Source organism: Neodothiora populina (genome assembly GCF_041146345.1).
Source record: "Neodothiora populina strain CPC 39397 chromosome Unknown canker_contig_1, whole genome shotgun sequence".
In the NCBI taxonomy this organism is placed as follows: Eukaryota; Fungi; Ascomycota; class Dothideomycetes; order Dothideales; family Dothioraceae; genus Neodothiora; species Neodothiora populina.
The window spans coordinates 889,328-903,771 of NW_027191419.1; the positions used below are offsets into that span (position 1 = coordinate 889,328).

At 48.0% G+C, this 14,444-nt stretch overlaps 3 protein-coding genes across 4 annotated transcripts; all 3 read right to left on the reverse strand.

The window, feature by feature from the left end:
• Positions 1-4,739: 4,739 nt before the first annotated feature.
• AAFC00_000255 (uncharacterized protein) lies at positions 4,740-5,155 on the reverse strand (the record flags this gene model as incomplete). Its single annotated transcript, XM_069341982.1, has 2 exons — positions 4,740-4,810; positions 4,864-5,155. 2 exons carry the CDS (start codon positions 5,153-5,155, stop codon positions 4,740-4,742), a joined length of 363 nt encoding a protein of 120 aa, XP_069196476.1.
• A 641-nt stretch (positions 5,156-5,796) lies between these two features.
• On the reverse strand, positions 5,797-6,248 carry AAFC00_000256 (uncharacterized protein; the record flags this gene model as incomplete). Of its 2 annotated transcripts, XM_069347734.1 has the most annotated exons (2): positions 5,797-5,822; positions 5,885-6,248. In XM_069347734.1, the coding sequence occupies 2 exons, from the start codon at positions 6,246-6,248 to the stop codon at positions 5,797-5,799; spliced, it is 390 nt and encodes a 129-aa protein (XP_069196477.1). The 2 variants fall into 2 exon arrangements, with proteins under 2 accessions (XP_069196477.1, XP_069196478.1); XM_069341995.1 differs by lacking the exon at positions 5,797-5,822 and having other exon boundaries at positions 5,829-6,248.
• Positions 6,249-9,150: 2,902 nt separating this feature from the next.
• AAFC00_000257 (uncharacterized protein) lies at positions 9,151-10,611 on the reverse strand (the record flags this gene model as incomplete). The annotated part of the gene is made up of 1 exon (XM_069342006.1): positions 9,151-10,611. One exon carries the CDS (start codon positions 10,609-10,611, stop codon positions 9,151-9,153), a length of 1,461 nt encoding a protein of 486 aa, XP_069196479.1.
• Between the last annotated feature and the right edge of the window lie 3,833 nt (positions 10,612-14,444).

Consider the following 14,444-nt stretch of genomic DNA (forward strand, 5'->3'; position numbering starts at 1 on the left):
AGACGATTGCTGTACAAGGGGACCTTTGGTAGAAGTATTAGAGAGCAGGGGTCAGCATCATTTCAATTTTCAGACCTTTTGTGTGACGAGGTTCGCACGAGTCTGCTTATCGTAGAGGGCCGGAGTTGCGAAACAGGTCATGTGAGGAAAGCACAAGGAGGCTTAGCACACCTGACTTATCCAAGGTACAATAGGTGCCTAGTGTACTCGAGACCATATTTGTTGTCTACAGTCTGAGTTGTTGCGTCCTTGAATCAGGTCACTACCCATCAGACTATCAAGCACCAGTATGTGGCCTGTTATGTCGAACCCCGAATGGCTGGAGTGGTTCGCGTGTAACGCGGAACATAGCAGAAGCCGCATTTAAAATTCTTGTTTTTTAATGCAACGCAAAGTTACAGATATGCCTCTCAGTCATCAATGTAGTACTCCTGGCACTACAGCTTCACCAAGGTCCAGAACCGGGGAGTGCATACTGTGACACAGTAACATGAAATGCTACAAGTGACAATCAAGTGCTTAAAACTATATCTTACTGTACTAACCTTCAGCTAATATTTGATGTCTCTCGGTCATCGAGAACACAATGTCCTCGTATTCAACTAAAGTCTTACCACCTTAGAACACCATCATGTGACAGCCGCCACACAAGCAGTATCTGAGCCTGCCGCTCAGAAACGGCGCAATTGAGGCTCTCCCCGCATAAGGTGGTTCACCCATGGGGTCAACAGCATCGCAAGACCCCTTCCTTTACCCCGCGTTGTACTGCATGTTCGCTATTAACCAAGCTTCCGGATGTCCATGTGGAATAAGGATGATAGGCAGATCTGTCACAACAAGACTCGAAACTCCGTCTAGTCCGCAACGTGCACAGGACAGAGAACCGTGTTTACTCGCATTACTGGGATCAACAGCTATTGGCAAAGTTGCTCGGGTCGCGCACAATCGTCAATGCACTTCACACTCGAAGCATCTCCATGACCCAGACTATCTATCACACGATTGCTCTGTTGTTCTTTCGACAGTCAGACATGCACCTGTTTCTCTTGCACAAATTCTATCATAGTATTCATGACGGTGCTATTCTTCAGCTCCCAGGCTATGCGATGCTCTGACATTGTTGCTTCTGTCGCCGCCACTGATTGTTGTCTTGCAGCACACCTCGTATAGCAAATACAATGACGAAAGGCTAAGGTATATCCGAGATTGTTGTCGATGCGGGTGTTCAAGAAAAGGGATGTGTCAGAAGAAGGGCTCTAGCCTGAGTGGGAGGCATGCGAAAGCAGTAGAGAGAATAGGCTAAACCCGAGATTTGAGGTAGATAAGCTTATGAAAACGTGCGGGCCGAGTATCCTTACGTGTCTCATTGGTCGTCAGGGACTTCTCAGTGAGCAGCACCGGGGCTGCTTTAGGAAAGCGTTTACCCCTTGCATATTAAAGACTCGTGTATAACGGTGTCTTTAGCCCAAGTTCTGGCTACAGATTGTGGGGTACATTTGTGTGCTAGCCGATCCCCCAGACATTGACCAATTCTTATGCTGAGTTCCCCGCATAGGACAGAGCATCGAAGACTACTGGATCGCAAACGGCAGTACCCTGGCGGCTAAGTGTTTGAATATACACGTCCCCAGCTATGCATCAGCTTATCCGGATGTTATCCGTGTGCCGTTGGAGTTGGTGATATATCAAGTCCATGCCGATCCAAATATCCTCACTCAAACACACACTGCATAGTGCGACATCAACAACATCATCTCGACCATATTGTAATCGTTCATCAAGCTCACATCCACCAACATGCATTCTGGAGGAGGTAACAGCGGTCATGACGCTTTGTCAAAGAGACGGGCGCAATTCGCAGGGCCGTCAGGTATCAAGGGCATTCTACAGAATCCAAAGATCTTCGCCTTGGCTGTCTTTGCCTCGCTTGGTGGATTTGTATATGGCTGTAAGTAAAGAGGGCTTCTTTCTTGTTGTTATGTGTACTGATAAGAGCATTCAGACAACCAAGGTTTGACATCTGCATCTCGGTTTGCATGATGGCACTAACTCTGTATCTAGGAATGTTTGGACAAGTCCTAAACATGCCATCTTTCGCAAACACAGTCCACCCAGAATCAATCACGAACACTACTTTGAGAGGATTTCTTACCGCGTACGAATATTGCAACCTTGACTGTGATCTCATGACTGACAGACATAGCATTCTCGAGCTCGGAGCGTGGGTTGGAGTTCTGATCAATGGTTATACTGCGGACAAGTTCGGCCGTAAACTGGCTACCGTCATTGGTGTATTCGTCTTCTGCGTTGGTGTTATCGTTCAAGCATGTGCCAAGAATGCCGACTATATCCTCGGGGGACGCTTCGTCACTGGTCTCGGTGTCGGTATCTTGTCTATGATCGTTCCACTGTAGGTTTTGCCACTCTTACTCGATGAGATTCATGTTGACCATGTTCATAGTTACAACGCCGAACTCGCCCCAGCAGAGATCAGAGGCTCGCTGGTATCGCTACAACAACTTGCCATTTGTACCGGAATCATGCTCAGCTATTGGATAGGTCAGTAAGCTCCCTCGTATGAAATACGTGGCTGTACTCATGGAGCTATCACAGGTTACGGAACCAACTTCATTGGAGGCACTGGTGAAACCCAGTCTAACGCCGCATGGTTGATCCCAATTTGCATCCAACTCTTGCCAGCAATCATTCTCGGCATCGGCATCATGTTCATGCCGCAGAGGTGAGCTATGGCGCATGCTGTGGAACGCAGGCAACTCTGCTGACATACGTGATAGTCCCCGATGGCTTGTTTCGAATGGTCAAGAAGAGGGCGCTCTCTCAGTTCTTGCTCATCTTCGAAGATCACCAGCTACTAGCGAAGCTGTGCAACTAGAATTCCTTGAGATCAAAGCGCAGCATATGTTCGAGGTTGAAAGATCGATTGCCAAGTTCCCTAACTACCAGTCTGGCAGCTTCATGGACAACTCCAAGTTGGGATTCTACGACTATGCAAGCTTGTTGACTAACCAGTCTCTACGCAAGAGGGTCATGGTTGCAGTGTTGGTCATGGCTTTCCAGCAATGTATGTTCCGATGCTTCTGAGGATGATGTAGTTACTAATTATCGCAGGGTCCGGAATCAATGCCATTCTCTACTACGCAGCTTTCATCTTCAAGGACCTGGGACTGACAGGAAACACGACTTCGTTGCTTGCTTCTGGTGTTGGCGGAATCCTCCTCATGTTGGCAACCATCCCTGCAGTCCTTTATATCGATCAACTTGGCCGTAAGCCGGTGCTCATCGCTGGCGCCATCGGCATGGGCATCTCACACATCATCGTTGCTGCGCTCTACGGGAGTTTTGGCAATAACTGGCAATCTCACGCCGCCGCTGGCTGGGTCGCCGTGGTGTTTGTATGGATCTACGAAATCAACTTCGGTTATTCATGGGGCGTGAGTGGAGATCCGCGCTGCAGATATCGTCCGGAAGAAGGTGCTGACTCGTTGTATAGCCTGGTGCATGGGTCCTTGTCGCAGAGGTTTTCCCGTTGGGAGTTCGTGCTAAGGGTATCTCTATTGGAGCTTCTAGTAAGTCAATTATATAGATACTCACGCTCGTCCCTCGAGACTGATTTCGATACAGGCAACTGGTTGAACAACTTTGCAATTGGACAAGCGACTCCAGACATGGTCAAGCACATGGGTTACGGAACCTTCATCTTTTTCGGCCTTATGTGCTTCTTAGGTGCAGCCTTCATCTGGTTTTTCGTCCCCGAGACCAAGAATCTTACCCTGGAGGAGATGGACGAGGTCTTCGGTGACGAAGCTGGAAACGCCACTGAAGATCGTGTAAGACTCGATAGGATCTATGGCGAGCTCGGACTTATCGAGACGAGTCCATCTCTGCACGAATATACCAAAGAGCCAAAGGTCAATGGGGAATTTGTTGAGCACAAGTAGGTTGCTCTGCTATGCAATGAATAATCCATCGCATGGCCTTAAGCAAATTCCACGAGAGTTACACAGATACTATCCATTCAACTCTGATAGCTTTACATTATCATTCAATCAATCTGATGCTCCGCGCAATTTGATTAACGCGATCGCATTTCAAATTTGAGCATATTTCGACGCGTGTGGTATAGATGTTCCAACAAATACAGCACCAATATTGTATCACTGATCACGCACACAAATCTCGACCTGGAACGACCGAAGACGGCGCAGTTCCTTGATGAACATTAGATGACCAAGGTCAGCTAATCTTGACTTTGAGAAAAGAGTGTCAGCCTAGCTTGGGCATTGGTTGCATCATACAGAAGTTGAAGAAGGCAATTCATAGCTGGAACAGAAGTCGCTAGTCAGACCAAAAGGAACGTCAGCACATTGCTACCCAGCATATATCAATAGACTGGGCCAATAAGATGTTTACAAAAAAAATTGCTATTCCCTGACACAGCTGCCCACTACGACTGCCTGCTGCCCAAAGGATGGGTCACATCTCGTTCTTCCTTAATTGGCTTTGTCAGGAGCAGCAGCAATATATTTTCGCCACATAGGGTTCAAGATATAGATTGAGATTCCTAGCAGAAAGATACCGACGTAAATGGCGAAGAGGATCATCAAAGCTTCGAGGTAACTGTACGCGTTGACCATGGGTACGATACTATAAGAAGATCCAAACGAAATGATGTTCTTAGCACCAATCGCCACAACTAATGCAGGGCCTGGGTTCTTCAGTTAAGCTTCCGAGCCGAAGTGAGTGGTAATGATGAGGACAACGATGAATGCAAATTCGTAGTGAGTCCAGCCTGTATGTGGTGTCAGTATCGTTGCCACGATGAAAGTGCTGAACATGACCTACCCATAATGATGCCCCAAACAGAGTGCCTTTTTGGATACATGGCTCTAATTGCGAAGATAATGATGCCGACAGCACCGATAAAGAGTGGTACGATGAGCTGAAGGAGTGTATCCTCAGGCTGATGGATTCCCTGGCGATGTTTCGCTAACCAGAGGTTCAATTTATCCCCAACCCAGCCGGCATAGAACATAGCAGCAAGACTGACGAGAAAAGTTCCTATACTAACGAGGCCCACAGACTCCTGAGACCAGCCAAACGAGGTTGTAAGGATCGTTCCGTACACCAAAGACATAGTGATGCCCTGATAGAGAATGTCAAGATGGCATACATGACTGCAGGAGAGCTGTAAGCTTTCAGCATTCCAAGATTGGCTCCAATACCCAATATCAATGCATTCGGCGCAGTACCGCTGATTGGATTCCGACGCTGCAGATATAATTTAGGTCTTAGAACTCCGTTAGTGGCCTGTCGGTATAGATCAGACCTCTCGCGCGCTTCGGCCTCGGACAGGACGTGAGTGATTCCCACTCGTCGGTATCAACAATTTGGCCATTCATAGAAGCACTTAATCGCGTATGTCTTGTTTCGGTGAGGAAGAAAGATCCAACGACCAGACCAATGCCTGCGAATATCGAAAGGACCAGTGAAACCATCTTCAAGTAGCGTCGCTGGCTAGATAGGATGAGCTGATGAGAAAAGCGGTATCGATGAGATTTTGTGCTCCCCAGTAGATACCGAATTAGAGACCACGCTCGTCCAAGAAAGACATATCGGTGATGATCAGAGGCAAAACCGATTTGGTAGACCCTGCAGCAGTACCCTGAAGGATGCGACAGGCCATATGAATATTGTATGAGTTGCTTACCCCTGCGCCAAGCGTGGAACCGAGCAAAAGCAGACAGCATCCCAGAAAAATTGATCGTCTTCCAAACATCATGGACAATGGAAGAATGAGAAAGCTACGTTCATGGAATGTCAGATTTTGGGAATGACACAGAAGAAGATAATCGGAGAGGCTCACCAAGTGCCACGACCACACTAGGGTAGATAATGAGACTGACGACTTGCTGAACTGATTGGCCCTGCGGAGCGTAGAGGGTAATGAAACTCCCGAGTAATGGGCCTAATCCGCCCACGAGAACAAGGGAGAAGATAGAGAACCAGCAACAACAAACCGAGATGCCCAGCTTTATCCATTTCGAGAAGTTCAAAGGATCGTTGGGATCATCCGACGCAGTAGGATCGCGTCGCACCTCACCGATTGTGTTGACGAGTTTAACATTTCCAGAAGTACTATGCTTGGAGGAGTCGTTCTTTCCATCGCCCTGCAACTCTACTTGCATCGTATCCATCGCCGAATTCTCGTGTTCGATGCTCGAAGTCATGGCAGCGACCTATATTTGTAATAAAAAAAGCCAGCAAGATACTGCAAATCTGAGGAGTGGCCACTTGAGGAGAGGTATCATAATGGCTCGCTACCGGGCGAGACAAGCATATTGATAATGCAGACCGAGTGCGTCGACCCGAGTGTTCGGTGTATAACAAGATGATCGTTGAACTCTATGGGGAAGCATAGTCCAAATGTGGAGATGGAGAACTGTGCACTTTTGGTGGACCGCCTATTGCATCGAGCGCATGATAAGTCTGGAAACCGGGCGCCCCTCCCATATCTACGATGATGATATGGAGCAAAAGCAGCCGCTCGAATCTACTTGTAGAGAATCTGTGGAGTCGCTTAAAACACTGGTTGGACTCGCTAGGATACAGGGGCGTGTCAGCATACATTCTTCTGGCCAAGGAAATCCCATGAGTGAGCAAGTTCTTGAGACTCAAAGTGAGCTGGACCAGTCTCTAATAGAGTGGCAAAGGCGTCTCTCAGCCCGATTCGACCTGATGATAGCCTGATTGAGGACGATAGAGCCTTCACTGTGTCACGCGCGTTTGTGGCAATACAATTCCATGCGGCCATGATCAATTTACACCGTGGAGCGCTTCTGCTGGACAAACAGATTTATCTATCACACATTGACAGGAACCAGGCCATCCGCTAAGGTTAAAGTCGAGCGAGATGATTTGCGCCGGATCTTCAAGGCTACAGATAATGACTGGCCTGCTGATGGCGGTCTGTGTGCTTGCTATAAGTACCTTGGAGAATCCAAGTTCCTGGTCAATCCGGTCCGACCTTGGCTTGATTCAGTTGGCTGCAGATGCAGTGAAGCAAAGATGTTGTGCGGATGGGCAACATCCAAGCTTCTATACAATTCTCAAGAACTTGAAACACTTCGCGGCGCAAGATATGCTCACTTCCTGTCTCGCAGCCGTCAAGGCTGTGCAAACAGCGAGAGATTCACCCCCGATGATAGAATCGTTGATGGGTTCAACATCAACAAAATAATGAGCGGAGCGAAACTACTGCAGAACTGATCTTCGGCGTACTCGACACCATTGGCAATGTTTCCATGAACATTGATATGGATGCGAACAAATATGGAGCAGATCGAATTGTCTACCATTTACCATCGGCCAGACCTTCACAATGCCTTAAAGCAAGCAGCACTGTCGACCGACCATCCAGGCTTCCCTGTCCAAATATCAACGTCATCGAAGGTCACCGACTGTGATTGCGACCAATAGTGGGTTGTGTTAAAGGATGGCACAACTTACCAAGCTGACTTGTTGATTGGTTTGGACAGCATACACAGCGTCATCAGAGGCTCTGTGGTAGCAGACACGAGCGGCCAGCAGATTCAGCCGCAAGAAACTGGTGCCTCGGCCTGACGCTTCCTGGTGAACATGTATAGCATACCAAAGCTTGACGTACCTCCAAGTCTTTTGGACCCTCGCGTACTGGCTACAACTCTTATGTTGGGGCATGACCGACGAGTGATAACAGGGCCTGCGCGTGACGGAGAAGTACTTGGCCTCATCGCCATGGTTCCCGGCGAGCACATGGATGAGAAAAGTACCGGGAACTCGTGGACGTCACCTAGGTCGTTGCAGAAATCGACTAAGACGCACCATGATTTCCAGAGTGGGTACGTGCGATATTTCAGCAAGCACCCGACATCGCGTTATGGCAACTTCGTGATATTGACGCTTTGCCTTGTTGGGTCAAAGACCGCACGATTATCATTAGTGATGCTGCTCATGCAATGTTACCTACGCAGGGACAGGGTGCTAGCCAAAGTATCGAAGACGCAGAGGCCATTCAGGCTTTCTTCAATGATATCGTTGCAAAACCTTCGCTACTCGAAATTGAGGCGAGACTTGCTGGAGTGTTCGAAGCCAGTCATCAGCGGGCAAGTCTTATTCAAGCTTACAGTCGCCAACAGGCCAGAGCAGCCACAGAGAAGTCGAGTACATCGATTAATCTGAACCCGGCAGAAGTTATGGACTACAACTGTAGGTACCCCGGAGCTGTTGATTGGCTGGCCCAGCGGAAGGCAAAGTCTTGAAAAGCTTGGTTTATGGTTGATCATCTCATTATGATAAATTGCCCGGAGACCGGGCTATCACAACAGATAAATAGACTAGTCCAATTCTAGCTGGGTAGCATCGGCATACCCTAGGACATCGATGAAAGCCATTACCAACAGCTGTAATTCTCCTCGGATGACCACAGCAAGCCAAAAGGAGTAAGATCGTTGGAGCAATCAACGAGATTCAATCACACGTAGCTATTGCTAGCTCGAATGGCGTTCACGACTCTTGGTACGGTAGCCCTACGCAGAAATTACTCCGCGGCTGTCCATAAGTAGAATCAGCACTGTAGGAAGAGCTCATAATCACATCGAAGATGGGATTGAAAGTAGCTTCTAAATGGTCATATGATATGCCACTGGGCGCGAGGCCAGAGTTTCGCAAGAGAAGGCCATCCTATTTCAATCCTGTGCGAAGCCGAACTGAACGGTCAAAACCCTGGTCAAAGGCAGCGCAGCCGGGAAAGTATTCAGTCAAAGCTATCAGAAGGAGTATGTATGGGTGTCGTACGGCTAAGTCAGGACGTAAAGCAAAAGCCGTACGCTATCATGGAGATGGATATCTGGACAGCACTAGTCCTTTCGTAGGCTTCCTATATACGCTGTTACTTCCGGGAATCCGTGACGTCGGAACTGGAGGATTGATGCGCTTGAGACGAAGATTGGCATTCCATCCTGATCACTAGCAATAGTACTATGCTATGCCTTAGCGAAGTCGCCGAGCCCCCATCGCATGGCTCTGGTCCAAAACTACCCAACATCGATTTCATCCTTATCGAAAAGTCGTATTGAGTCCTCTCGGCGACCCTTACACGTAATCTGTGGTAGTAGGGTTCATTGCGTAGCGATTCCATATCTCGTCAGTCATCATGCGTGACCATGCGTCGTCTGAGAGATCGACGAGCATTTCCACAGTTCCTTCCGGAGCATCGGGCGGACAAGGCAAAATGATCTGGAAGCCGGAGCAGACGCCATGCGCTGGGAAGCGTACAGCTTTGAGATGATGACCAAAGGCAGGACCCCACTCGATGTTGTAGTAATCGAACTCTCTCCAATTACTCTGAAGTACATTGGCGCCTGGCATATCAAGGAAAGCAATTCCAGCAAGACGGTTAACATCGTCCATGTTCTCAATGTAATGTGCCAATTCATCGTGATAAGACTTATCGCATTTGGCCACAGCTTGTCGCACTGAAACAGCTAGATCGGCGAGTGATGCTGTGTCAGGGGAGAGCACATGCGAGAGAGGCAACGCGATCGCAGCGTACCCCAGGATGTTACCCAGTGTGTGAGGGTGGATTGTTTCATGGGCACGGCGCCGCGCATCCAAAGCAACCTGGGCAACTGAGTGCTTATCAGCAGCGATTGTCGAGTGATCAGACTGTTCAGCCCGTTGGACAGATCTCCAGAGTAGAGCTGTAAGAACATCGTTGGTAGTGACGAATTCAGGCAATTCGGCGGCGGGGATTTTGTCCTTCAGCAATCGTACGTTGCGAGGTGCACACTCCTCTTTAAGAGCCCTAATAGCCTCTGGTGTGAAACGGAACACATGTGCGTGGTGTTGCGCCTTTGTCAAACCGTCTGGTAGGCCTTCTGGAGTAAAAGGCAGATGGACAAACTCCAGATGCTCTTGAGCAAAGTTGGCGCAAGCGCGGTCTTTATTGCTGCGGAGTAGCTTTGCACGATCCGTGATGGGAATTTCGGCAGCCTGATGGATAGAAAGACCTTGGGCACGGCGTACATCCTCAGCAAACAGTTCGATGAATTTCCACATAGTCGTGCCATCGGCGAAGGCATGGAAGCATAGGTGGTTGAGGAGTAGACCGCCCTTGATGAGGTTGGCCTGCATCATGTTTGTCGGAAGCCTGTCGACACCGAACGTTGGCCACTCTCCATTGCGCCCACGAAGGCACAACTTCTCAGTGTCCATGCTAGCATTTGGGAAGTTCTGTGCTTTCAGCTGCGCGAACGAAGGCAAACCTGGGTCACTGCGGTGGTCTTTCACCACAAAATCTACGATCTCACCCTCGCGGTAAGGTTGAAGCTTGAGCATGCCTGTTGGCTTCACATCCGGGCCTACAGGCACTGCCTCAGTGCCGACCATGGGTGTTCTTTCCTTGAAACTGGCCCACGCAGATTTGAGTATCGACGTTATGTGGCTAGCATCATATTCCGAATCGAGTTCGAGACAAAGCATATCGCGGATCCATCCTTTTGGTCCAACCTGTTCTAATGCCAGGAGGACTGGTGCTTGTTCGATTCCACCCATAGTCGAAACCAACTACCTTGATAAAGAACAAGAGACTAGCTCGAAATTTATCCAAAAAAAATAAAGGGAAGAAGGTCACTGAGAGTCGTTGATAGTTGTGGTATTGCACTGCTAAATACTTGACACAATCTCTCGCATTTGATCTTGAGACATGGATCTTCAAACTCAACTTGATGATCGAGCATTGGACGGGCTGCTACTCTTCTGATAGCGTTAATTGTTTGCGAGATTAGAAAGTGGGACCTCTCATTGGTAAGTCTCAGACAGCAATATATAATGGTCGACATATGGGGAATCTGCTAATGCTCATCAACAATAGCATGCTTTTCAAGTGTCAGATGGCGGTAGAGAGATAGTGAGGAGCAGATCCGTGCCAAGTGCAGGACTACGTACGATTAATATATATCTACCCTTGGACGTGCCCTTAATGTATCACGCCTTTCCGTACAGAGAGCGGTACATAGCGATCGGTAGCACGATGGCACGGACCGGCCCCACTACAACTTTTCGAAAGTCTAATTCTCGGCTCCTCTTGCGTCGATCGACCCAACCTGAACGAAGTTCATATGATCCCCTATTATCGTTTAGGTGTCAACTGCGCAACGTGGCATACTGTGGTTGCTGCTGAGACTAGCTCAATGGCAATGTTCCTAGCCTTTCAAACTTAAGTTGTGACCAACACCTGTTAAAGCAGGTGCTTAGCATGTGGGAGGGGCAGAAACTATCCCAACAGCATAAGAGCGCTGATTGGTTATACAGATGTATGCATTAATGTAACAAGATTTGTTCATCTGCCTTAAAAGTAAGGAACGCGTCGGTCGGAAGGATGTCGTATCAGTTCCAAAGTGTCGAATGAAAGACATCCTTTCCAGTGTTCCACACCAAGTATCAGTGGGAAGTGGAGTAGTTCGACAGAGCGCGGACTGTAAGATCATCGTAGTCTACTAAACCTTGTACTCCAGAAGAAGTCTCTATCGATATTTTGTTAAGTTGAGTGCTTACACAGGCCTTGACCTCTCCTCTCGGCTATAGTCTGTCACTGGAGTGTTCTTGATGGTCGCGATGGAATCTACATTAAACAAAACGACCCCTGATTCCTGCAGAGTCCTCTCGCAAAAATTCTGCTTGCTGGTGATCTCATGGAAGGCTCATAAGGCTGGACACTGCTCCACAGAGTCATGTGAATTTGTATCTCTTTGGTCAATATATATTCAGCTACTGGGCCACATTAGTACCAGAAATTTGGTGTTCCGAGGCTGTGCTAGATATGAACCTGATTTGACCAAACATCCCCTGATACCAGTGAACTTGGCGAGACCGGAGCTGAAAGCCACAAACGACCTTATACTCGGGAGGCGCTGACATACTCGATACGTCCGCATCGATTCAATTGTTGTTGCAATCCGAAGACGCCGTTTCAGTCTGCTCTAGGTACAACACACTTCGGTGGACGTAGAATGTCGCGGATTGATCCTATTATCGAAGCCGCGTTTGGACCAGTCCCGGAGGGACTCGACCTAAGTGGCTCTAATACAGTGGAATACGACCTTGTCTCGTGTGTGGTTCTTGGGCTTGCAACTGCAGCGGTCGCCCTACGATTTTACGTCCGAGCCGCACACAATGCACAGCAGAGAAACCTGGGTATCGATGACCATACTATACTCCTCAGTCTTGTAAGATCGAAGTCCCATATCTTCCGCGCTACAAACCCTCCCGACTCGTATAATCGTACTAATTGCTGGGATTGTACAGTTCTGCACTGGAGCTCTTGTTGCTACAACTGTTATTGGTGAGCATCCCCATCCCCCCCATCGACCCGCCCACAACCCTCTGCACCATGATCGCAACCCGACACTCTCTATGAGACCCTGCTGACACAAAATGTACTATAAGCTGGCAAAAATGGATCAGGGACCCATGTGTGGTCGATGAATCATTATCGGCTTACAACCCTTCTAAAGGTAGCGTGTCGCTCTGCACTGCTTCCAGATGTGCTTGAACACTTATGTTAAAACTCTCCCAGATCGTCTACGCCGAGCCGTATGTCTACGGCGCAGCCGTCTCATCGACTAAAATCAGTATCCTGCTGCTATACCGACGACTATTTTTTGTGCCAAGCAACACGATAATCAAAACCGACCTCGTGTTTCCCATTATGTTTTGGATCGCCACATTCTTCACATGCACTTACCCTATCATTTTATGGACTGTCATGGCTTGTGCCTGCCGTCCCATCAATTTCTATTGGGAACAGTATACCGGAGCTAAAGATGGCTTTTGCATCGATGTCCTACAGTTTTATTTGATATTCGGCATCATCAACATGGTGAATGATGTTATTATCTTGGCCGTGCCTATCCCGAGAATATTGAAGCTACAGATGAATACTAAAAAGAAAGCATCGATAGTAGGAGTTATGCTGCTGGGTAGTTTGTGAGAACATTGCTGTCTCCTTTATTTTCAAAAGCTAATAAGACTTAATATCAGTGTCTGCATTGCCAGCATCGTCCGCATTTACTATCTCCACAAGCTGACGACAGACATAGACATGTCCTACATCCTGGGCCCAGGGTTTGGATGGTCTAGTCTTGAACCATCGGTCGCAATAATCTCGGCTTGCTTACCGACCTTTGCGCCACTTTTTGTAGGCCTCAGGAACAAGGGATCTAGCAATAACACCGGCGACAAGATCAATAGTAGTACTGGCTATCTACGTAATGATCCACGTAGTAATCACATACGTCTCGACAATTTCGACAAACCGGATTTGGGCTGTATGCATGGGGAGTCTCAGTTCTACATCGAGGACGGTGACGAGGTGCACTTGACAGACAATAACAATTTTCGGGAAACTTTGAGCCAGGATTCAGACAATTCTGAGCAAGGGAACAACATCATGGTAAAAACACAAGTTCAGATTGTGACGACGGATTCCACGATTCGTTGAAGATATTCAAGCGACGGACTAATGACAGCTGCTTGCGAGTCCTTGCTAATCCTATCATCGCTGGCGAGATAGACATTCATGATTTTTGGTGACATATAGTCTCACCTGTATTTCAAGTAATTTATGGCATTACGCGAATCTTGGCCTCCTGAAGTGGTTTGCTCTGGTTATGGTGATACTGTGTATGCTTTTCAATGACCGAATGTCGTTAGTAGTGCCTCCGGGGTCTCGAGTGATCCTTTGTACTATCATTGATGCCATTTACGATCGGCCCTGCCTCATATTGGCGACTGCACACATGATACCCAGCGCTGATGTGACGGATGTGTCTCAGTAGCACATTGAGCAACTTAGATTCGGTCGGGCCAAGTTTGGTGGGTCTGAACGATCATCAGATATACAAGATCTGCGCAAAAATTACTCAAGAGCAGCCCGTCTCGTTAGTTCACAAGAGAGTACGGGATATGTGATAAGATTCATGATTCAACATAGTGGGAAAAGCGCCTGACACTACGAGATATACACTATTTCTCGTGCGAGGCAAAAGGTAACTTTGCTTGGACGATGTATAGCTGGAGCGAGCACATAGTCAAGTGATCCGGTGCTACGAGTGAAAATACAAGATATCCACAGGTCTGCTAGTACTGGACTGCATAGTTCTAGGCGTGCGAAAATTGTCCTTAAGAATGGATTTCCCTGGCTGGCGTGCTAGGTGGGGGCCGATAGACTTTGATCCTTTAGCTTCGCGATATCAAAACCTATCCAAAATCATTAATTACCATCAGGGCTGATGGTAATATTCACTGTTAGTGACCAGAAATACTTAGGGATTGAGCCCGCGCGTATTTCTCATACTGGGGGGCTGATGGTAATTATTTTCGACCCC